General features: G+C 39.9%; 2 protein-coding genes and 1 pseudogene across 2 annotated transcripts; 1 reads left to right on the top strand and 2 right to left on the bottom strand.

Moving 5' to 3' along the window:
- Window positions 1-2,196: 2,196 nt before the first annotated feature.
- On the top strand, window positions 2,197-5,823 carry FAD6 (fatty acid desaturase 6). The gene is made up of 10 exons (XM_089615100.1): window positions 2,197-2,375; window positions 2,487-2,541; window positions 3,074-3,318; window positions 3,452-3,595; window positions 3,714-3,865; window positions 3,985-4,107; window positions 4,243-4,420; window positions 4,973-5,091; window positions 5,193-5,307; window positions 5,417-5,823. The coding sequence occupies exons 1-10, from the start codon at window positions 2,337-2,339 to the stop codon at window positions 5,576-5,578; spliced, it is 1,332 nt and encodes a 443-aa protein (XP_089471226.1). The 5' UTR covers window positions 2,197-2,336; the 3' UTR covers window positions 5,579-5,823.
- A 2,554-nt stretch (window positions 5,824-8,377) lies between these two features.
- On the bottom strand, window positions 8,378-10,266 carry LOC149397588 (BTB/POZ domain-containing protein At4g30940-like). The gene is made up of 2 exons (XM_089615099.1): window positions 9,297-10,266; window positions 8,378-9,003 (listed from the first exon to the last, which is right to left on the bottom strand). Exons 1-2 carry the CDS (start codon window positions 10,124-10,126, stop codon window positions 8,451-8,453), a joined length of 1,383 nt encoding a protein of 460 aa, XP_089471225.1. The 5' UTR covers window positions 10,127-10,266; the 3' UTR covers window positions 8,378-8,450.
- An 8,492-nt stretch (window positions 10,267-18,758) lies between these two features.
- On the bottom strand, window positions 18,759-22,263 carry LOC149397587 (bifunctional nuclease 1-like; annotated as a pseudogene).
- Window positions 22,264-22,561: the final 298 nt, after the last annotated feature.

The following is a 22,561-nucleotide window of genomic DNA, read 5'->3' as shown; positions in this document are numbered from 1 at the left end:
AAAGACGTTTATAAAACACTAACCCACGTTTGACTATTTAAATTAAGTAATTTTATTTCATAATTGTTAATTAGGTGGTTGTAAATATAAAAAGAATGAGATTGAATTAGTCAACATAACTAATTGAAGGAACACAAATTCGATATTGATTTTTAAAAGGAAAAAAATTGTTTCCAAAATAATATATTGAAAGTTGTTGAGTAATTAATGGGTACGTGTGTCATTAAATGCATACGTAATAGTCTCTCACTTCTTTATTCGAATCTCATTTGAATTGGTTTATTTCTATAAATTATGTTATTTGCGGTTTATTTATGTTAATTTGCATATTAGTTCAAAATAAACAAAAATTAACGAGTACGTAACAAATTGATATCGTGATTAAATGAGCGATATATTTCAAAATTTAACATTAAAACATAATAAAATATAATCCCTAAAAACTGGGAATTCGAATTTCATCTTGTACAGCCTAAAAAGTATCACGAGCAATATGTTTTCTATTTTCTAATTTTTGTAGTTGTACTGAAAAATTATTTTGCAGTTGTTTTCAAAAAGCTGTTTGGTACAGTTTTCATTTTTGTTTTTGAGAAAGTGAAAAAACTGAAAAAAATGTTTGGTATAGTTTTCAATTTTTTTTTTTAAAGAATGAAAAGAGAAAGATGAGGAGAAGGAGAAGAGAAGAGAAGAAATTTTTTTTTCAAAAACACATTTTTATTTGTTTTCAGTTTTCTTTACTTTTTTACAAAACAACTTCAAAATTTTTTCCAACAAATTAAAACAAACACATTTTCACTTTTTGTTTTCAATTTTTTCAACAAATAATTGGCTGCGTAAGCCACTCAATGTCTAGCAATTTAAAATTGGCCAACGTTTTGTTAATAATCCGTAAATAGCCTAGATGATGACGTGGCAGCTCATTTAAGAAGGTTTTTTTTTACTTATTTGCCCTTGTTTGACCGATTTTGGAAGTTTTTTTGTAGGCAGTTTTTTTGTTTGAATTTTGAAAAAAATTTCGGCAAGTTTTAATTATTCAATATTCAAAATGGCAAGTTTTAATTTCAGCAAGGTTTAATTATTCAATATTCAAAATTTCGGCAAGTTTTTAGGCAGTTTTTTTGTTTGAATTTTGAAAAAAATTTCGGCAAGTTTTAATTATTCAATATTCAAAAATGGCGAAATTATTGAAGAAGTGGATGCAGTTCAATATTCATATTTTCCAGAATTTTCGTGCTCAAAATATTTTCAGAATTTTTATTTCAGTACAAATATACTGTAAATAAGCTTCTTATTTACAATGAATATACTGTAAATATGATTTGTTTTTACAATGAATATACTGTAAATATGCTTCTTATTTACACGAATATACTGTAAATATGTTTTCTATGAACAGCAACCAAAAAAAAAAAAAATTGTTCTTCTTATTTAATCATATGTCTGTCTCTTCCTACGCGGACCTCGGAGGTCACCGGCAGCGATGGTGACGTGACCGCCATCAAAATGGACCGGCGATGGTGACTCGCCCGCGGCTTGGATCTTGGATCGGCTCGTGGTTGCTCAACAACGCTCCTGGACGCTCGGATCTGCGCTTCCCATCCATCGCCGGTTACGATCTCCTTCGCGCGCGCTCTCCGACGGTCCGACGCGACTCGATCTCCGCCGTCGTCGGTCGCGGCTTCCCTCGCGTGCGTCGCCAGCCACTGCAGCTTGACCCGGTTGAGGATCTCCTTCTCAGGCGCGGCTCGAGCACCAGCCTCCATCTGCGATGGACTCGTCTTCGAGGTCTTCAGAAATCGCTGCAACAAATTCGTGAGAGGATATTATCGTTTGGCCTCGTTTTTTTTTTTTTTTTTATGGAAATTAATGTGGGCGGTTGTGTGTGAACGCATATACACGGTTTTAATTACTTCCTAGATTTTTGCCAGCATTAATAACGAATTTTTGTACTGATTAATAACGAAACTGGGCGGGAAAATGAAAAAGGTAGTCTAGTCAAATTTTGGCTGTTAATAAATCATCCGGGCTATTTACCACTTATTTACAGAACGTTGGCTAAAAATAAATTGGCTATTTTCAGGAGGCTACTTAGCTTAATTACCTTTTTTTCAACTCAAAAAGTGAAAAACAGTTTTTGGAATGAAAACCATACACAACCAAAAACTTTTTGAGTTAACTATAGTCACACTCCAAACCAAACACTCGTTGTACCTGTTTTCCCTGGACATAGTCTAGTCAGAGTCGGACAAGGCTTATCTTGTTAAATCTTCTAACACCAAAATACCCAGAAGAGCTGTCTTCAGCCGGAAGGCTCTTTTGTGGGCCCACATCACAATATGTCTTGTAGACTTTCAGATTCTTTGTTCCTCCTAATGGTACTCTTTATTTTTCAGAATTCTCAACGTTGATAAAAGGTTTCACTTTTATTAGTTTGATACTGTGTTGTTGAGGATTTGGTTGATTGATTGGTTTGGTTTTTTTTTCAGGGAACACAGCAAAAGCCATTCAGGATTCAAAAGGTCGCCGCTCGTTGCTCTCTCGGTCAGTTTTTTAAATATTAATCTATTTTTCTGGTCTTTGTTATTTATTTGTGGGTTTTTTTTTTGTGTCTTCTCCTTTTTATGTTTCTTATCAAAGTTGTGACCTTGAGTTTGAGTTCTGTAATAATGGAGACTCATAAGACGATAGGAAATCCGGGCTGTGTTATTTTTGTTTATATTGTTAATTGTGGTAGCTTAGAGGTACTGAAACTTTAGCTGCATTCTGGGTATAAACATTAATTCGATTTTCAATCACATAGAGATGTAATCTTAGAAATAAATGAAACAAAATTAAAAACTTTTGTGAACGATAAAAGTGTAAATATCATTGTAGCAGCAAAGGTAGCGAAAGCGCAATTTTTTATTCAAGTTAAAACAATCCCTTTTCTCTGTAAAGTATCGGCACATATCTAAACGTATTATTAATTTTATGCTTGTGCAATGTCTTTAAATAGCTAGCCTTACATAATCGGTTTTTATAGATTTATTTATTTTTAATGTAAAACGTACATTTTTCATTTTGTCGCTGACAGCCACATCGGGATTGAAATGGGACGCTCTGAACTTCAAGGGAGTAAACCGTCAAATTATATTGAATCCGACGAGAAGGACTAAACTCATACAAGCCGTGTCTGTTCCACTTTCACCGTCCCAATCTCCACTAGACAGCGCCGAGTATAGAGAAAAGTTAGCCGAAACCTATGGCTTCAGACAAATCGGAGAACCAATTCCCGAGAATGTCACTTTAAGGGATGTCATTGAAAGCCTTCCCAAAGAGGTAATTTTGGGAATCTAAGGACAACAATTTCAAGTTCAACTAAGATTATGGGGGTTGATTTTTAGGAAACGTGTGTTTTTTTTAGTAATATATTGATTTTTCTTTGCTCTCGTGGTTTGGACTGTAAATTTAGGTTTTCGAGATCAATGATGTAAAAGCATGGAAGTCGGTTCTGATATCCGTCACTACTTATGCTTTGGGTCTCTTTATGATTGCGAAAGCCCCGTGGTATCTACTTCCTCTTGCTTGGGCTTGGACAGGAACCGCAATCACCGGGGTTTGTTATTCAATTTCTTATTTCTTTTTTATTTTTCTTTTAGTCTCTTCTTTGGTGTAAGAGTTATGTTTCGAAACCAACTCAACTGAAGTCATGTTTCTCCCAATATCTTTTTTAGTTCTTTGTCATAGGCCATGACTGTGCGCACAAATCATTTTCAAGAAACAAATTAGTGGAAGACATTGTTGGAACTCTGGCGTTTTTGCCACTCATATACCCGTACGAACCGTGGAGGTTTAAGCACGATCGACATCACGCCAAAACAAACATGTCTGTTCGATTGCTGAAATCATCTTCTCCGTGATATATTTATACACTCTTTACCCGGGTTTGCCGAAAACAAACTAATTGTCCTGTATCCTAAGCTGTGCATTTTTATAAATCAATAGGGTTAATGAGGATACTGCTTGGCACCCGATTCGCAAATCCGAGTTTGAAAAAGATGCCTTCTTACGCAAGGCAATTATTTTTGGATACGGTCCGATTCGGCCGTGGATGTCGATAGCTCACTGGTAACCAAAAAATAAATAAATAAATAAATAAAAATAAAAAAAAAAAGTATTCGCCTTTTAATTTTTCTTGTTTGTTGTATCGGCTGTGGGTTATTTTGGACCTGTGACCGGTTTCTTGAATTTAATTTCCGATAGGGTGATCTGGCACTTTGATTTGAAGAAGTTCAGACCGAATGAAGTCAACAGGGTGAAAATAAGTCTGGCTTGTGTTTTTGCTTTTATGTGTATCGGATGGCCATTGATTGTTTACAAGTTCGGGATCATAGGATGGGTCAAGTTCTGGTTGATTCCGTGGCTCGGTTATCACTTCTGGGTAAATATACTCCGTCTTATTCTTCTTCTTCTTTTTAATATTATTTTTAACCTCAAATATTTTTTTTTCCTTCATAAATTCAATGATCCTTTTATATATATATATATATATATATATATATATATATATATATATATATATATATATATATATATATATATATATATATATATATATATATTGGCCTAAGAATAAGCATGATCAATCAACAACACCATTTATGGTCGATCAATTTTATTTATTTATACTTGTCAAGTGAATAATACTAATAGTGAATTCAACTATGGTTAGTCCAGGCACAAAATTTATTAGCCCTTCCATTTCTTGTTTTAAAGCGCTCCTAATATGATTGAGAAGAGCATTGATTTTTAAACCTAAGTTATTAATCATTTCATTTCATTATATTATGAACAATGGCCAAACAAAAGTTTCCAAGAGTTCATTTCTCAATTGATCATCGCTTTCTCTTCCCTTTGAGTTACATCTTTTATTCAACACGATGATCCTCGTTAAGTTAAAAATGTTTGATATTCATCACTTGACTCTATGTAGATGAGCACGTTCACGATGGTCCACCATACAGCTCCCCACATCCCTTTCAAACCCTCGGAGGACTGGAACGCAGCCCGAGCCCAACTTGGCGGAACCGTTCATTGCGATTATCCTAGCTGGTATGTTTTTTTCCCCTTCATCATCTTCATCTTCTCTTACTCGTATATCGCTCCAACAATGAAACCCACCGATCTTTTTTGCCTTAAATTTTCTTCACAAGGATTGAGACACTGTGTCACGATATCAATGTCCACATCCCTCACCATGTATCCCCGAGGATTCCCAGCTATAACTTGCGAGCAGCTCACAAGTCTATCCAAGAAAACTGGGGAAAGGTATCTTTTTTTTCTTTTCTTTTTTTAAACATTTATTTATGCATTTGGTTTGGTTCAGTTCAGTTTGGTTTTATTCGTGTCTTGTCTTCTTTCAATGTAAATTTTGCAGCATTTAAACGAGGCGAAATGGAATTGGCGGTTAATGAAGACGATACTGACGACGTGTCACTTGTACGACGCAGAGCGAAATTACGTTCCCTTTGAGGAACTTGCCCCTGGAGAGACTCAACCCATTGACTTCCTCAAAAAGGTTATGCCCGATTATGCTTGAGACTGCTCAATTTTTTTTGTGGGACTCGCAAAATAAAAGCCTTTTTGGTTATTTCTTATCTCTTTATCCTTTAGTATAAGATACGCATTGCGAGGAATAACCTTGTCAATCATTCTTTTTATCCAATACTAAAAGAAGTATGAAATTTCAAGGAACTTTATTGTTATATGAGGCCAAACTTAGTTTATCTATTTACTTGACTTGGAAGATTCTCATTTGGATATAAGAACCTCCTTGTTTTCTTATCCTGTCGTATTCAAAACTAACCTGCTTTACATCTCAAATTCAGCGAGCTTCCAGGTTATTTCAACTAAACCAATCAAAGATCTTATCAGTTATAAACAATTGAATATTCTCTCGTGTCAATCCAACTGATATTAAAGATAATTTAATTAATAAAAAGCTTGGCTCTCTTCATGTTTGGATATACAGATGTAGAAATACTTGACACTAATTTTTTCCTCTTAAAAGAGTGCCAAGAAATCTATATCTTTATTTATTTATACTTTTATCTTCTTTCTTTTTGACGCTCAACGACGCATGAGAGGAAAGCTTGTAGCTTACGTTTTTGAGTTGGTGTTTATTTGTGGACTGACCAAGAAATAAATTATCATAATGCAGAGAAAAGCACATGTTTGGTGAACTGGTACAAGGGTCATGAAATTCGTGTCTCTTTGTGTATGGTTATGATTATATGATAACAGATTCTTTGCACGAGTAAAAGTGGTCATAAGTCTCTAAAGGTTCTCAATTGTTTAAGAGCATCTTTAATAATAGCTCGGACTTTGCTAGTAAATTTTATAAAGTCGGGGCAAGTAGTACCATTCATTGTTTCACTTTTTAATTATTTGCTTCATGGAGCAAATTAACTCCATAGAGCTATATAGCTCTAGAAAAATTAATGGTCCAATAAAAGTTTATTAGATTGTTATTGGATGATGTTGACCTATTTAAGCAAATAATGGTATTGACTTACCAATTAAAGGAGATTTTTGCTTATATAGATGTAACTTGAAAATTTTAAGTGACAAACGAAGTTAAACTGGTATTGACTTCACCAAAGATGATTAAAGATGTTCTAAAAAAAAAGTTTTCTAAAAAAAAGGTTTTCGGAAACTGTCAAAAGCTTAACAACTTCATCTTACTTTTGTAGTGCATGTATAACAATAATTTTTTTTTTTATTGAGGAAAAACATGTATAACATTATTATTGGTCTACAACTATCAAGGATAGTCCCACATCGACTGGGGAAGCTCTTTATAAGGCTTGTGGGTTACTCATCTAATTGCCAAGCTTGGTTTTAGATGGAACTCCACACCTTTAAGATGGTATCAGAGCATGGCCCATTCTCGGTTGTGGGCTACCTGATCGGGCCTATACTTCACGCTTCCAGTGCCTGTGTCAATGTGTGCCTGTGCCTGTGCGCGTGAGGGGGTGTATCAAGGATAGTCCCACATCGACTGGGGAAGCTCTTTATAAGGCTTGTGGGTTACTCCTCTAATTGTCAAGTTTGGTTTTAGATGAAACCCCACACCTTTAAGATGGTATCAGAGCGGGGCCCACTCTCGGTTGTGGACTACCTGATCGGGCCTATACTTCACGCTTCCAGTGCATGTGCCAATGTGTGCATGTGTCTGTGCGCGTGAGGGGGTGTATCAAGGATAGTCCCACATCGACTGGGTATTACGATCCTGGGCTCTTTATAAGGCTCGTGGGTTACTCCTCTAATTGTCAAGCTTGGTTTTAGATGGAACCCCACACCTTTAAGATGGTATCAGAGCGGGGCCCATTTCTCGGTTGTGGGCTACCTGATCGGGCCTATACTTCACGCTTACAGTGCATGTGCCAATGTGTGTCTGTGCCTGTGCGCGTGAGGGGGTGTATCAAGGATAGTCCTACATCGACTGGGTATTACGATCCTGAGTTCTTTATAAGGCTTGTGGGTTACTCCTCTAATTACCAAGCTTGGTTTTAGATGGAACCTCACAACTTTAAGAACAACTCTGCATACTACCATGGTGTTAACCTTATTTTTCGAAATAGAAGCAACTCAAGGTCCTTGAGTAATTCAAGGACAAATACTTGCATCAAATTTATTTTAAAAAACAAAAAATTAGAAAAATAGTCAACTTAAACGTTTGATATTGCTAAATAGCCAATGTTTGGTTAATATTAAGTAAATAGTCATAAATGATGATGTGGCTTAATATGGCAGTGGTTATTTACTTAATATTTACGTTTGTAAATATATAAAATTAATTATTTACCTAATATTTACCAAACCTTGGCTATTTAGCAATTCTCAACGTTTAAGGTGATTATTTTGCTAAATTACTCTTTAAAAAAAATACCCATGTTTCGTTACACGTGGCATCGCAAAGATGACACTAACTTGGGTCAGCCAGTATTCAGTTTTAATTTGAATACAAAAAATTAATAATAGCGACAATTTGACCAAATAAAAATGTGAAAACCAATTTTAAGCCAAAAGATTATCTTACAAATTGCGCGGGAAAAAATACATATCTTCAAAAGGATACAGACATTCCCAACTTTAAATTCTTTTAGATAACAAATCAATTTTGATATTTTTCCCTTGAGAGCAAATCACAAAAATATCAGATCTCATATAGGCCTTATAATATTCATCAAATGACAAAAAAAAAAATGTACATTATTATTATGATTGATTGTTGTTGAGTGATCACTTTCACATATATATATATATATATATATATATATATATATATATATATATATATATATATATATATATATATATATCTTTTTATCTAAGCAAACCTTCTTAATCATAAAACAAAAAAAAAAATAAAAAAAATAAATTTCCCTCAAAATTTATAAATAAATAAATCACCACGTAGCTGGTGGAGGGGCTTCCCAGACATCGAACACGTTCTCCTCGCTATGGAGGGCAAAAAGGCGGTCACCCCCAATCGAGAAATCGCATATCGACCCGCCGCGGCTCCGCCTGAGCCTCGAGGTGAGAACCCATTCGGGCCCCGAAAACACGGAGATCGAGTCGTTCATCGAAGAGAAGAGGCATCCCCCGTGGCATGCCAGCTTCGGGTAGCACGGCTCCTCCTCCTCCTCTACCACTGCCTTCCGTTTCGCGGTCGACGTAGTCGTCATCAGGCGGCTCCTAGAGCACCACCGGACCCCACTGCCGCCGCTGCCCGAGGCCCTCATGTCTATGAACCCGAGGTCCTCGAACTCGTTGACCACGCAGACAGAGTTCCCGTCCTCAGCGGCCACCGCATCCCTGACACGCCTCTCGTCAGTTGGGGATGTAGCGGGCCCCGCATCAGACCACCTCCACGCCACACTCCGCTGACGCAAGTCCAACAGGCTCACGTAGCAGTCGTCTCGCCTAGGGAATAGTGTCGCCACCATCAGACAATGTGGCCTGCGCGGAATTCATTTAATTTTACAAAATATATACTTTTAACTTTATGAATGAAATGCACTTCAAACTTTTGATTTCCTTGTATTTCAGTCTTTTTCATAAAAATATATATTTTAAGATGAAATTCGACACCCAAATCACGAAAAATACAATCTCTCTCTGATAAATAAACATAGATTGTACTTTTATTTAATTTTTGTAGGGTACAACAATTTTGTTTGTTTTGCTTTTTTTTTCATATAAATTAACAATTTACTTAAATGGTTTAGATGATAAATTCTATATCTTCTTACCTGTCCGGGACCGGTAGGAGGCGGTCAGCGTCACCGAGAGGCCACCCAGGCGGCTCGTAGAAGAAGTCTTTCTGCTCCCCAGTGGCCCGGTCCCACACCCCCACCCCATACTCATCGCTCCTCCCGCGACAACTAGCGTACAACGACACCCCGTGCCCAGGGTGATCGAACGCCAGCGCCCCGGCCGCGAAGCTCTTGCGCTCGCCGGCGTGGCTGACCTCAAGCACGTGGCGCAGGTGCCCCGTGGCGGCGGAGAACAGGCCGATGCTCCCGCAGCAGGAGGAGGAGGGCCGCTCGCAGACTGAGACGGCGACGGTGGCATCATCAGCCCAGGCGGCGTCGTTGACGCGGCGGTGGTGGAGGTGGAGCGGCGGGCGGTGGTCCATGGTCCAGTCGTAGACGTGGACCACGGAGCCGTGGGCTACGCAGCAGCCGCCCGAGGGGGAGGCACAGAGCGCGGTGCCGTCCCCGGGAGCCAGCGAGGCCACAGAGACGGAGCGGCGGAGGCGCTCCGGGTCGAATGGGCCCCACTTCGCGGTGCGGACCAGGGGGAGGAGGCCGTAGAAGGCGGCCTCGCGGTACAGCGCGCGGTCCGGGACCGCGGAGGAGGAGAGGTCGTTGGTGCGGAGGAGGTCGAGGAGGACGGCGAAGCACTCGGGGCTCCGGTCGATGAAGTGGACGCCGCCGCCGCGGTGACTCCAGTTTTCGTCGAGGAGGGCGCCCAAGTAGGAGTCGCGGCCGGCGTTGGCGAGCGTGGTGGCGGTGGTTTCGAAGAGCCTTCCTCCCACGTTGAATTTGATCCTGTTGTTGTCTCCTTGATTAATCCCCATTTTTTTTATTGGGATTTGTTTTGGTTGTTTCAAATGATCAACAAGTCTCTCTTTTGATATTGAAGATAATTAGGGGGTTCTAAATGGAGGAGCTTTCGGGTTTTAAAGAAAAGAAAGGTCTTCGTTTCATTCTCTCTCTCATTTTTATTTTTTTCTTCTTTCTTCACGTCTTTGTTGGGTCTTGAGTCTGACTTTTTTTTTGGGTCCGGACCGGACATTGGTTGAACTGTTGCTTATTTTGTCCCCATCCCATACACAATACGATTTCTCTCTCTCAAAGAATTCTCTTTGGTGGGGTCTACACTTTTGCCTTTCCGCTTTTGGTTTAGATCTAACCGTGGGATGGTTTTTCAATGTGATCAGTTGCAGACACCGAGATTGAATATAGGGAGAGAGATCATCGGACTCATTATATACATATGTGTATATATATATATATATATATATATATATATATATATATATATATATATATATAACCGTGGGATGGTTTTTCAATGCGATCAGTTGCAGACACCGAGATTGAATATAGGGAGAGAGATCATCGGACTCATTATATATATATATATATATATATATATATATATATATGTATATATATACTAGAGGGAGGAAACGTCCTTCGCACTTGTTGATCACCACAAAATTGTTGTTGCTAATTCTAAAATTGATTAGGTTATTTTTCCAAACATATATAAGCAGAGAAGATAGATTTAAACAAGAGTTAGTAATCGTGGGAGTGGATATCTCCCTTTTCCACCAGGTGAGTTGGACCGACTAAGCCCAAGGCAAGTTCGGCCCAAATGGGACTCAAGATAAACGTCAGTTCGGCCTAGAAATCCTAGGCGCAAGCGAGATCGGCCCAAGACAATTAATTCAAACGAGATCACCTAAGAAAACGGTCAAATCGCCTAAAGGAGGGGGTGTACGCGAGATTGGAGGATTGAAGACCGGTTCTGCTCGTACACGTGTATCGATCTGAAGAAACAGGAGAATCAGCGAGCTAGCTATAAAAGCTCATTCCATCTTCATTTTACGCCGCTGAATGTTCTTTTATAAAGATATACCATAATTTTGCTGGATTCATCATCTTAGTTGGAGTTTTCCTGCTTATTCTCGTTCGAATTTCCTATTCTTGTAAGGTTTATATTCAATAATCAATAAAAGGGATTCTCTTTCGCTCTTTCTATATTAAAATTCGTATTATCCATCAATTTCTTTCGGATTTCGATTTAATCTTCATAATCGGATTCTGAGACCCTTAATTCATATAAATAAATATGCGAGACAATTCGAATAAATATGGTATAGATTGTTGGGACGAGAAATCGATTCAACAATTTGGCGCCGTCTGTGAGAAGTTTATCAGAAACCTAACACCGAAGAACACAGATCGGATCTGAAAGAATGTCTTCTAACAGCGAGCACGAAATCCCGGTCTCTGGAGCCGATCCGGAGACACGGACTCTTCTGCTGAAACTCGTTGAAACCACTGCCGAATTCCAGAGATCAACCCGATCCCAGCTCGATAGCTTGACAGCTGCGCAATCTTCACTTCAAGAGCAGCTCGACGCTGAGCGAGCTATTCTGCCGAGTTCGACCGGTCCGCCTACCGCAAACGGACGAAGGTTCGCCCCACCGGGGAGACGACTAAGCTTCTCCGCGATCCCCATGTCGCCCGACACGGCCGGTCCTAGCAATACGGCCAGAATTGGCCAGTTCGATGGACAGGTCGAGGCCAGTGTTTGGCGAGCTCGACCGACTCAAGGCGACCTACCGCCCCCGCCTCCGGGAGGCCCTCCTCCTGGATATGTTCCTCAAGTCATCAACCTCCCCCGAGAGGAAGGAGCTCCTGAGGAACCGAACTATTTCGAGCCGATAGTTCGTCCGGAAGAAAGAAACCCTCAAAGAGGAGAAATCCGGACTGGGGGAGAACAGTTCGCCGTAGAAATCCCGAGGGATGATCACCCCGCGTTCGACGCCTTCCGTTAGATGGTGGAGGAGAAGTTTTGGGATGTAGACTCCCGAATGCACTACGGCACGAGCTCGGCCCCCGAGATCGATCGGCTGGTGACAGATACTGGGCGAACCCCTTTTGCTCCATGTATTACCCAAGTCAGAGTTGGGGACACCGGAAAGATCAGGCTCCCCAAGTACTCTAGTACTTCCAACCCGAAAACATATGTAACGGCCTTTTCGCATCGCGATGGGGCGAGCATGCCTGCAAGATAACGAGCGAGAAGCAGGGTTTTGCCAGTTATTCGCTGAGAATCTGTCAGGAAGCGCCTTGGATTGGTTTTCACGTCTCGAAGAAGGCTCGATAAGTTCTTTTCAACAGCTGTCGGCCGCGTTCATCAAACACTACTCGATGTTAGTAGAAGATGAGGCGACCATGACAGACCTATGGAACACCCAACAAGCCAGAGACGAAACCCTGAAAAGCTTCATGACAAGGTTTAGGACTGTCGTGTCAAGAATCCCTTCCGTGGAGGGAGAGTCGGCTATGAACGCTCTCAAAAATGGACTGTGGAACGAGTCCAGATTCTGAGAGGAAATGACCATGAACAGACCACCCGCCATCGAGGATGAAATTCATCGCGCCTCAAACTACGCTAAGCTGAGGAAGAAAGGGCCCTCCTGTCAAAGAAACATAATCCAAGGAAGGTCCCTTCTATGACACCTGTTCCGGCCATGGCCAGGACACCTGGAATGATACCTTACCAAAACAATGAATGGAGGAAGCCTTTAAACATTCCAGAACATGCCTTTAACGTAAACGACGAGGGAGTTTCAGAAGGAGGCACCCCGAAATGGCCGCGTGACAAGAAAAAATACTGCGACTTCCACAAAAATTACGGACACGACACTCTGGACTGTGTCGTAGCCCGAAAGGTACTTATTGAGAAGTATAAAAATGGAGAACTGAAGAATGTCGACCTGGGACCACCGCCCCAGAAGAAGGAATTTAACAATCAAAACTTACCCGAGAACCCGCCGCACTGACGGAACGATAGTAGGTCACCCCGTGCATCCTCGAGACCATCGGGAGCCGGTACTCGGGAAAGTTGAACTAGCGCATGAGACACGCCGCTGCCGCCGGGTCGTCACAGACCGTCTTGTCGAGATTCCAGTTAAACGCCAACTTGCAAGAGCCCGGCGGAGACCCCTGAGGTTGGCCGGGCTGCGAGGTCGGCTAGCGGGGTTGCTGGGCAGGTCCCTTCATGGCTTTCCCGCGATCTTCAGTTCGACCTTTCTTTGGGTCGCTCTGCTGTTGGGAAGCGCCCTCCGTCCCCTTCCTCTTAACCTGAGAGGACGGAACCGCCGTGGACTTGGTCGCAACGGTCGAAACCTTCGCGAGTTCGGCACCAGAGGCCTTAACCCCAACATGGGAAGTCTTGGAGGTCTCGGTCTCGCCGTCGAGCTCGATGAGCAGCGTGGCCGGAGGCCGCACGACCGAGAGCTCTTGGAAGCCAGGGGCAGAGGGAGGTGCCGTCGGAGCGGAAGAGGTAGCCTTCTCGGCCGACCCGGAAGAGGCTCCAGTCTCGCTGGCCGTTCTGAGGGCCTTCTTCTTAGCTCGCCAATCAACATCCTCGTTATTCATCTCGGACGAGGAGGAGAGGTCGTCTGAAGAGTCGTCTAAGGAAAGATAAATTTCTTTTTTTGAATAATAACGCAAAATAGGAGAAAAATACGAATCCGGAATGAAAGACCGACCTGAAGAAGCAACGGGCCAAAGACCGGCTGCCACAAATCGGGCTTCGGAAAAGGATTTCCAAGACACCTCACAGGCGCGCAGCTTCTGGACTTTAAGATCGAACGCGTCCGACGGGAAAACAACAATCTTCTCTGCAAAAACAAAACAACAAAGCATCAGTTCGCTCCAGGCATGCACTAGCCAGTTCGCAGATCGCCAGAAAACCCTCTCTCTAATTACCACAGTCCGTCTTCCACGGGACGGACAAACAATTCCTCACCACCTCGACCGTCTTTTCACTGACCTCGAAATAGAAGTATTTCGAGCCCCAGTTCTTGTCCTTGCCTGGGAGGTCGGTAACTATACCTTGACGAGGTCGGTTCGCCAAGTAAAAGCACACCGGATGGTGCTTCGAGTTGCGCTTCGCGACCAATAGACGGCCGAGATCGTTAATATCTAAAGAGATTCCAGCCTCTTTAGACAATAGCAATAGCGCCATCACTTGGCGTACGAAGTTCGGACACATTTGGGCGAACTGTAAGCCCATAGGGTCACAGAACTCGATGAGCAATCGGGGAATAGGGAAGCGCAGCCCGCACTCTTCGAAGAATACCTGGTATGCACAAACATACCCAGGGATAATTCGATCGGCGGACTGGCCTCCTACTTTCACCCTCAGCCCATCGGGGAAGTTGTATCGCTCCCCCATATCGGCGAGGTCGCGCTTCATCAGTGACGACGACGACGACAATTCGCTATTGGGATCATCGCTCTTCTTGTCGGACGACGACATTTCTTTTCACAGGGACTGGTTCCAAAGAAGGAAAAGCAAGAACCTGGGGTCAACTAAACCTAGAAAGCCCAATACCCGCTAATACGACAGAATGGAGAGGAATCTCGAAAGTTTTCACAGCCGAAAATGGCAAAAGCAAAGAAATTCAAGAAACGCGGAAGAAGAAGAAGAAGAAGAAGAAGAGAAAGTTGCGATTTTTTACCTCTGGGATGTGAATGAATTGATATTAATGAGAAGAATCGAAGGGTCACAGCTTTATTTAAGCATCAAATCGACGGTTGAGAATCCCGAGAAGATCGCTATAATTAAAGAAATCTTTGAGTTATCGAGGCACGGACGTAGCGACACGTGTCCTTGGCGCCTGCTCAAAAGTAACCGAGAGGTAGAAATACCCGAATATTTCGTCAAATTTCAACCAGATTCTGAAAAATCTCGGTTCGACAAAGTATATTCTATATTATCTTATAATATAGAAGATACTGGGGGACTGATTGTGGGAGTGGATATCTCCCCTTTCCACCAGGCGAGTTGGACCGACTAAGCCCAAGGCAAGTTCGGCCCAAAGGGGACTCAAGATAAACGTCAATTCGGCCCAAAGCCCAGTTCGGCCTAGAAATCCTAGGCGCAAGCGAGATCGGCCCAAGACAATAGCAAGGAATACTTCATCAAAAGACGAATCCCAACTCGACCCGAGCCCATAAATGTTCCTGGACGGTCCAGCCAATTAATTCAAACGAGTGATCACCTAAGAAACGGTCAAATCGCCTAAAGGAGGGGGTGTACGCGAGATTGAAGGATTGAAGACCGGTTCTGCTCGTACACGTGTATCGATCTAAAGAAACAGGAGAATCAGCGAGCTAGCTATAAAAGCTCACTCCATCTTCATTTTACGCCACTGGATGTTCTTTTAAAAAGATATACCACAATTTTGCTGGATTCATCATCTTAGTTGGAGTTTTCCTGCTTATTCTCGTTCGAATTTCCTATTCTTGTAAGGTTTATATTCAATAATCAATAAAAGGAATTCCCTTTCGCTCTTTCTATTTAAAAATTCGTATTATCCATCAATTTCTTTAGGATTTCGATTTAATCTTCATAATCGGATTCTGAGACCCTTAATTCATATAAATAAATATACGAGACAATTCGAATAAATCTGGTATAGATTATTGGGACGAGAAATCGGTTCAACAGTAATGTATTGGAAAAATGAGTTTAGAAGCTCATTATCAAAAGAACAATAAAGTAAGAGAAAGATGAGCTTGAAAAGTAATTGACAAAATATAAGTTTAGCTTTGGGAGCGTCCGTAATTAGGGAAAAAAAATATTAAATGTCTTTATTGTAAATTTGTTTAATGTGAATTTGGTTAAGATTTGAATGTGAACCGTTCAATTTGAAAAGTCAATTGATTCTCTAAGATTTTAGCATTTATTCTCGACAATTGTAAGTAATTGAATATATTGAGAAGAATTATTTCTTGAAATAACGTTTTATTAGGCATTATCCATGTGGCTGTGTTATTTTTTGTCCCGAGATTTATTTAAAAATAATGTATTTATAATCAACATATAATACGTAATATTGTGAATTTTGAATATAGTTTGTATACACACGTCATTAAATGTCTTTATATTTTCCGTTTATTACGCATTTCACAGTTTAAGAGGATATTTTTTGTCTTTAGGTAGTGTCGAAAATTAATATTTTTCCTTAAGTAAAAAAATAACTTAACGAAATTGAACATTAAACAAAATTTTCATTAAAAAAATTTAATATTTTCCTAATTACAAAGGCATTCAATTAAACGTGTGTAATAAATTTAGATAGATTTTCGTAGTGTTTTATTAAAAATGTAAGGTTCACCTTCCCTTTGAATAAGATCTTAAAAATCAGATGTTTAATTTTTGTATTAGAAAAAAAAATTCCTGGTAATTATTGATGGTGTCATTTGACATTAAAATCTTGACATTTTCACTCGATGTTGCTGTTCATAGTATAACGTATAATTGTCCATGTGAAAAGACAGGTTTTGGAAAATATATACCGATAAAATCTAAAGTTTGTCCGGTCAAGGAAAGACACTTATATTTTTAAATTCAAAAGTCATACAAAATGCTAGAAAACAAAATAAAATCTCTATAAAAACACTACACCTATTAACTAACCACAGAATCTGATTATTGGGTAAACACATACATTAACAAACAAAAAGTATATACATATAGATGCAAACATTACATTTACAACAAATAGTTGTAATTTTCATGTATATCTTTACACTGGTCTCCATTTCCAGCCACTTGGTGCCACAAACACTCTGGTTATCACTGCCGTGAGAAGTGTCTTGTCGAACGGATTCAAAAACATCGTCTTTGTCGTAAATGTCGGCCTGTTAGGTCCGACTGAAAGGCTGAGTATATCCACTCCGTCAAAGACAGCGTGTTCATCAGTTAATACCAATTAAAAATATCTAAAGATGGATAATTGACAAAGCAGTCATTACCACTACATATATATTGAAGTTAAAGAATCAGCTTAGTCTGTAACTTTATTTGTTCTTTTGATCTACCACCATACAAAGAGGAAATGGCGGCATAAGTGCCCAAAGTTTTCGGGTTTTTACACTTATGTACCCAAACTTTTTTTTTCGCGGCATAAGTATCCAATGTCGCTTCTCCGTCACGCTTTTAGTGTTTTGGACGTTAAATGTTGTTTTGGACGTTAAATGTAAACGGAGAACCACGTGTCTTCATCCTACAATGTCTGAGTTAATATATGAGAGTAAATTATAACAAATTGAAAAATAAAAAAAATCAGCTCTGAACGAGATCATCCTGATGAACGACAACCTCACGGCGTGCATTCCCACCGAGATCGGGAAACTGAAACTCGCCACCGTATTCGACGTCAGCTTCAACGGCCTCCAGGGGAACCTTCCGGAAGAGATCGGAAACATGAAGAGCGTTGAGCAGCTCAACGTCGCTCACAACAAGCTCACCGGGAAGGTTCCGAGCGCAATCTGCTTTATCCCTTCGCTTCTGAACTTCACTTACTCGTTCAACTACTTCACCGGCGAAGCGCCGTCGTGCTTGGAGAAGGGGAATATGAACTGCGTCGCCGGGAGGAAGGATCGGAGGTCCGATCGAGAGTGCTCTTTGGAGGATTCTCGTCCTGTCGACTGCTCGAAGCTCGGCTGCGGCGGCGGAGAGTCTCCGTCTCCGTCTCCGCCGACGTCGAAGTGGTCTCCGTCGAATCGGTGGAGATCTCCTCCGCCGCCGACTAAGAAGGTGTCTCCGTCGACTCATCTTGCTCCGCCGCCGCCGAGAAGTTCCGCTTCTTCGCCGCATTACAACCGCAGAAGTCCACCGCCGCCCAAGAGTTCGGCTTCCTCACCAAGCTACAATCATAGAAGCCCACCACGTAACCACTACTCTCCCGAACCGACCTATCACAGCCCACCACCTAAGCAATACTCTCCTGAGCCGACCAATCACAGCCCGCCTCCGCCACCAATGCAGTACTCTCCAGAACCATCTTACAAAACCCCGCCTCCTCCGCAGCCGACCTATCACAGCAACGCCACCGCAAGAAAGAGAGCTGATTTTTTTTATTTTTCAATTTGTTATAATTTACTCTCATATATTAACTCAGACATTGTAAGATGAAGACACGTGGCTCGCCGTTTATATTTAACGTCCAAAACAACATTTAACGTCCAAAACACTAAAAGCGTGACGGAGAAGCGACATTGGATACTTATGCCGCGAAAAAAAAAGTTTGGGTACATAAGTGTAAAAACCCGAAAACTTTGGGCACTTATGCCGCCATTTCCTCCCATACAAAGCTTACAAGTTTTAGTTTAATCTACTAGGCATACTATAATCTTAGCAGCCAAAATTGTCAACACATGAGCAAATACTCTATCGATCAAATTAAGGAATTCTAAAAATCTCTCGAAAACTCAATTCAAAGAATTTCATAAAAAAGAGCCATCGGGCCTGAAACTTAAGCATCTTTTACTCAATATGCGATCATATTCCAAGACCAAAAAGAAAAAAAGAAAAACATTATAACACAAATCCTGTTTCAACATCATCGTTATTAGCATCAAAATCACAATGCGGAACATAGTAAGCGAATCAACTCACCGGTCTAGTTCAGTGAATAATAAGCCATCTGAAGCAGGGGTGTGTGCTAATAACTTCCCAGATTAACCAACTCTCATACTATCGATGTATGCGAGATACTTGTTGACTTTTATTGGAACCTCTTAATTGTCAAATAACACTCAAAGTCAAACCAAATGTTGATTAATTGGAATAAAAAAACCAAAAGTGTAGAAATTAATCATATATTATTACCTTGCATCTGACAACAACGTGGATGGCATCCGAAGGACGTAGGTCAAGGCTGATGCACTCTGACTCATCACCATCCTGCGCCAACATCCATTCCAACTCACCATCAACATTTTTTTACCATAAGTAACAAAACCAACCATGATAGTATATTTCTTTATATATATATATATATATATATATATATATATATATATACACCTTGGTGAGATATAACTGAGCAAAATATGCTTTCGTGAACCCTCTTAGTGACTCTAACGAGCTTAACCTGAACAAAGGCAAAAACCCATATCTTAAAAAAGCATTCAGAACAGAGCAGCATTGGCACATTGTAAAAGGAACAAATGAAAGCAATATCAACATACTTCATATCCCATTTTATCAACCATCTCTTTGACGACTTGATATTGATAATGTTGGAATTGATCTAGGGTTAAGAAAAGATTTAACGCTTCGAGCTAGCGGCAGAATTTAAAAATTTTCTTTAAAACAAGTAAAACGTTTTTACTAACCTAGACAAAGAGCAAGTACATATAAATTAAAATTATTAATGAGCATTATTTGTTTACTAACCTTTGAGAAGCTTGAACGTTGAGAAGCCTTAGGAAGGTTGAAACGTTCGTCTCCCCACGCATCACGTCTTTCTTCTTTCCTCAGGAACTCGAGCAACCACGCAAGTTTCTATCACAATAGTCACTCGAGAAAGAAAGGAATTAGTGTGTGGATACTTTTAAACACGACAACTCAAGAACAAGTCTAAGAGTTGAAGAGCCAAAACACTAGGTCAAATGGGAACCTAGGTGCCAAAACAAAAACGAAAGAAAACTAGAAAGAGAGAGGGAGAGGGGGCGGCCAAGGGTTCTAGAGAGAGAAACTCTCAATTTCTAAAACTTTTGAATGAATAAAATGAGAGGAATAAGGCCTCTATTTATAGGGGAGGGATTACCTTCAATAAGGTAGTTTCCTCTTCTATAGAATATCACATATTCATGAGCAAAATTTGCTCTTCCCCCAATATAGTCACACAGCCAAAACCAATCTAAGCAAGTCCTTGGATTTGTTTCCTCTTTTATCTTGCTTTTCTCTTTCTTGTGTTGGCCAATCTCCCTTTCCATGTTAGAGGAAATTTGTTTCCTCTTTTTCTTTTGCAAATATCTCGATACATTAATGCACAAAATTGGTCTCTCTTTTTCTCTGGGTTGGAGGGCCAAGAGCATCTAGAAGGAGCTTCTAGATGTTTCTTCATTTGTTCATGACAATATAAGAAAGACCCATTAAGAATTTTCAAATGAAATTCTATGAAATGAAATTAATCCACAAGGCCCAAATTATTCAACTTGGCTGAGTGGTTTAATTCATCATATGACAATGTCAAAAGATTTATTGACATTCATTTCATCTTATGTCTAAAAAGACAAAATTACCCTTTAGACAATTTTCGTAAAACTTGTCTCGTTCTTGTTTTGACTTAGCTTCTAGTTTAACTATTCCTACTCGATATGATTTGTGATAGTGGCCTCATGGATCCAAATGAACAAAGCTTGAGCTAAAATACTTGGACTCAAAAGTTCACAAACTTTTTCCAAGTTTAGCTTAATGTCAACTGACTCCACTAAAGAGTTGACACGAAGAATCTCTCGGTTCAATTGAATTTATTTTCTACTCAAGAATTCAACTAAATTGTGACGAGTGGATCCACTGAATATTGTCCATGTTTACCCTTCATGAATATCATCAGCTAGTCAGGATTTACAAAATTACCATTTTACCCTTCTAGCTGTTATTTCCTCAACTCCTTTGTCGCTTGTGAATAAGTTAGAAACAATGTATTGACGAGGAGCTAACAAGTTACATTGTTTCATCCAAATGAGTCATGACTCAATTTGGACACTGGCCAGTTCATTTATTTACATTCCGAGGAACAAAGCATGAGGTGATATACATTGCATTTCAGCAATCTTGTACATGAATTCCATATCTATGAGATCTTCACAAAGTTACTCATGACATCTTCATAACTTAGTATTTCACCAATAGGTCCTGTTCAGAATCACATAGTGAGTCCGAACTCTGACTTTCTCAAATTAGAATACGTAAGCTATGAAATGACATGTCTCATTTCAGGATTGAGGTAAGCATGATGCAATTCATACGTAGTGACCTCGAGACATAAGAGATTGAATGGTTTGTTCTTATCTTGTCTCTAGAAGTGCACTGGTCAATTCAGTACCTTCGGAAGATACCTAGAAGAACTATACTCTCAATGTCCCATAATAGATTCTCCTAACAATCGTACTGAGATCTCAATAGTCCTTTGATCCTTAGATTGCGAATAAATTATTTTAAGCAAACTATGAAGAGTTTGTTCATGCAAATCTACATTTGTCTCTTCATATGTTGTTATGTTTGTTTACGGACTAAAGACTAAGGTGTTATCATAAAACTTCAAACAGACAAGGAAGAATGAATGAACGTTTCAACTTTTATTAATAAATAAGTTGTTACAAGCAAGAGTCTTTGTGAGACTTTATTATATCAAATGTACATAAGTAAAGACTATAACTCTTCTCGTGGGCCCCATTGACAACAGATAAAGTGTAGGCCTAGCCTGCAAAACCAAAAGGACACATCATAGTATCATATCAGTAATCATACAGATGATCTCAAGCGAGCAAATATCGATCCAAAAGAAAAATAAAAAAGAAACACATACGATTTGAACGTCTCGCACTGCTTGCTTCATAGTATCATATCAGTAATCATACAGATGATCTCAGGCGAGCAAATATCGATCCAAAAGAAAAATAAAAAAGAAACACATACGATTTGAACGTCTCGCACTGCTAGGATGAGCAAGACATTGGGCATTTCCACTGTGGCAAACCATATTCCGACGCTTCATTATCATACACACACACACACACACACATATATATATATATATATATATATATATATATATATATACATACATACATACACTAAGACAGATTAATCTAAGAGCGAAAGAGAGAACTTACAGACGATGATCAGAAGAAGATGACCAGTTCCGTTTTCCATCTTCAAGACGATGGCGGGGTGATGAGCGTAGTCGAGCAAATGGCCGCCTTGTGGATTGTTGTGCACGCATCTCAAGTGCCTTCCGTCTCTCATTTTGATCAAAATCTGGGTCTTTTCGTTTGATGTTGCTGTTGATAATACAACGTATAACCGTCCATGTGAGAAAACAGGCTCCGGAAGATAAAGACCAACAAAATCTAGAGTCTGTCCTTGAGCTTTATTAATTGTCATTGCAAAGCTTAATCGAACTGGAAATTGCGTTCTTTTAAATGGAAATGAGTATTTTGTATTTTCTACAGGAATAAATGGAATTCCAGGTAAAAATATTTGTTTTTTTGCATGATAACCGGTTTTGATCTCAGCGTCAATAATATTTAGATGAAATCTTTTACAAACAAGACGTGTTCCATTGCAAAGTCCTTTGAATGGATTAAGATTTCGTAGTAAAATAATTGGACAGTTTTTTTTTTTTAAATTAATTCATGAGGGGGAATTCCGTTTGGTGTTAAATAATTTTAAAAAATCTTAT

Source organism: Urtica dioica, chromosome 5 (genome assembly GCF_054948205.1).
Source record: "Urtica dioica subsp. dioica isolate 48M chromosome 5, U.dioica_male_clone48M_v1_H2, whole genome shotgun sequence".
Lineage (NCBI taxonomy): Eukaryota > Viridiplantae > Streptophyta > Magnoliopsida > Rosales > Urticaceae > Urtica > Urtica dioica.
Note: the sequence above shows the minus strand (reverse complement) of the source record. Positions and strands in the feature narration are given on the sequence as shown.

Coding starts and splice junctions, on each gene's coding strand:
- FAD6 (XM_089615100.1), top strand. CDS start 2,337: ATGTCTTGTAGACTTTCAGATTCTTTGTTCCTCCTAATG. Junction 3,319..3,451: donor TTGAAAGCCTTCCCAAAGAG/GTAATTTTGGGA, acceptor CTGTAAATTTAG/GTTTTCGAGATCAATGATGT. Junction 4,108..4,242: donor TGGATGTCGATAGCTCACTG/GTAACCAAAAAA, acceptor AATTTCCGATAG/GGTGATCTGGCACTTTGATT.
- LOC149397588 (XM_089615099.1), bottom strand. CDS start 10,126: ATGGGGATTAATCAAGGAGACAACAACAGGATCAAATTCAACGTGGGA. Junction 9,004..9,296: donor CTCCTACCGGTCCCGGACAG/GTAAGAAGATAT, acceptor AATTCCGCGCAG/GCCACATTGTCTGATGGTGG.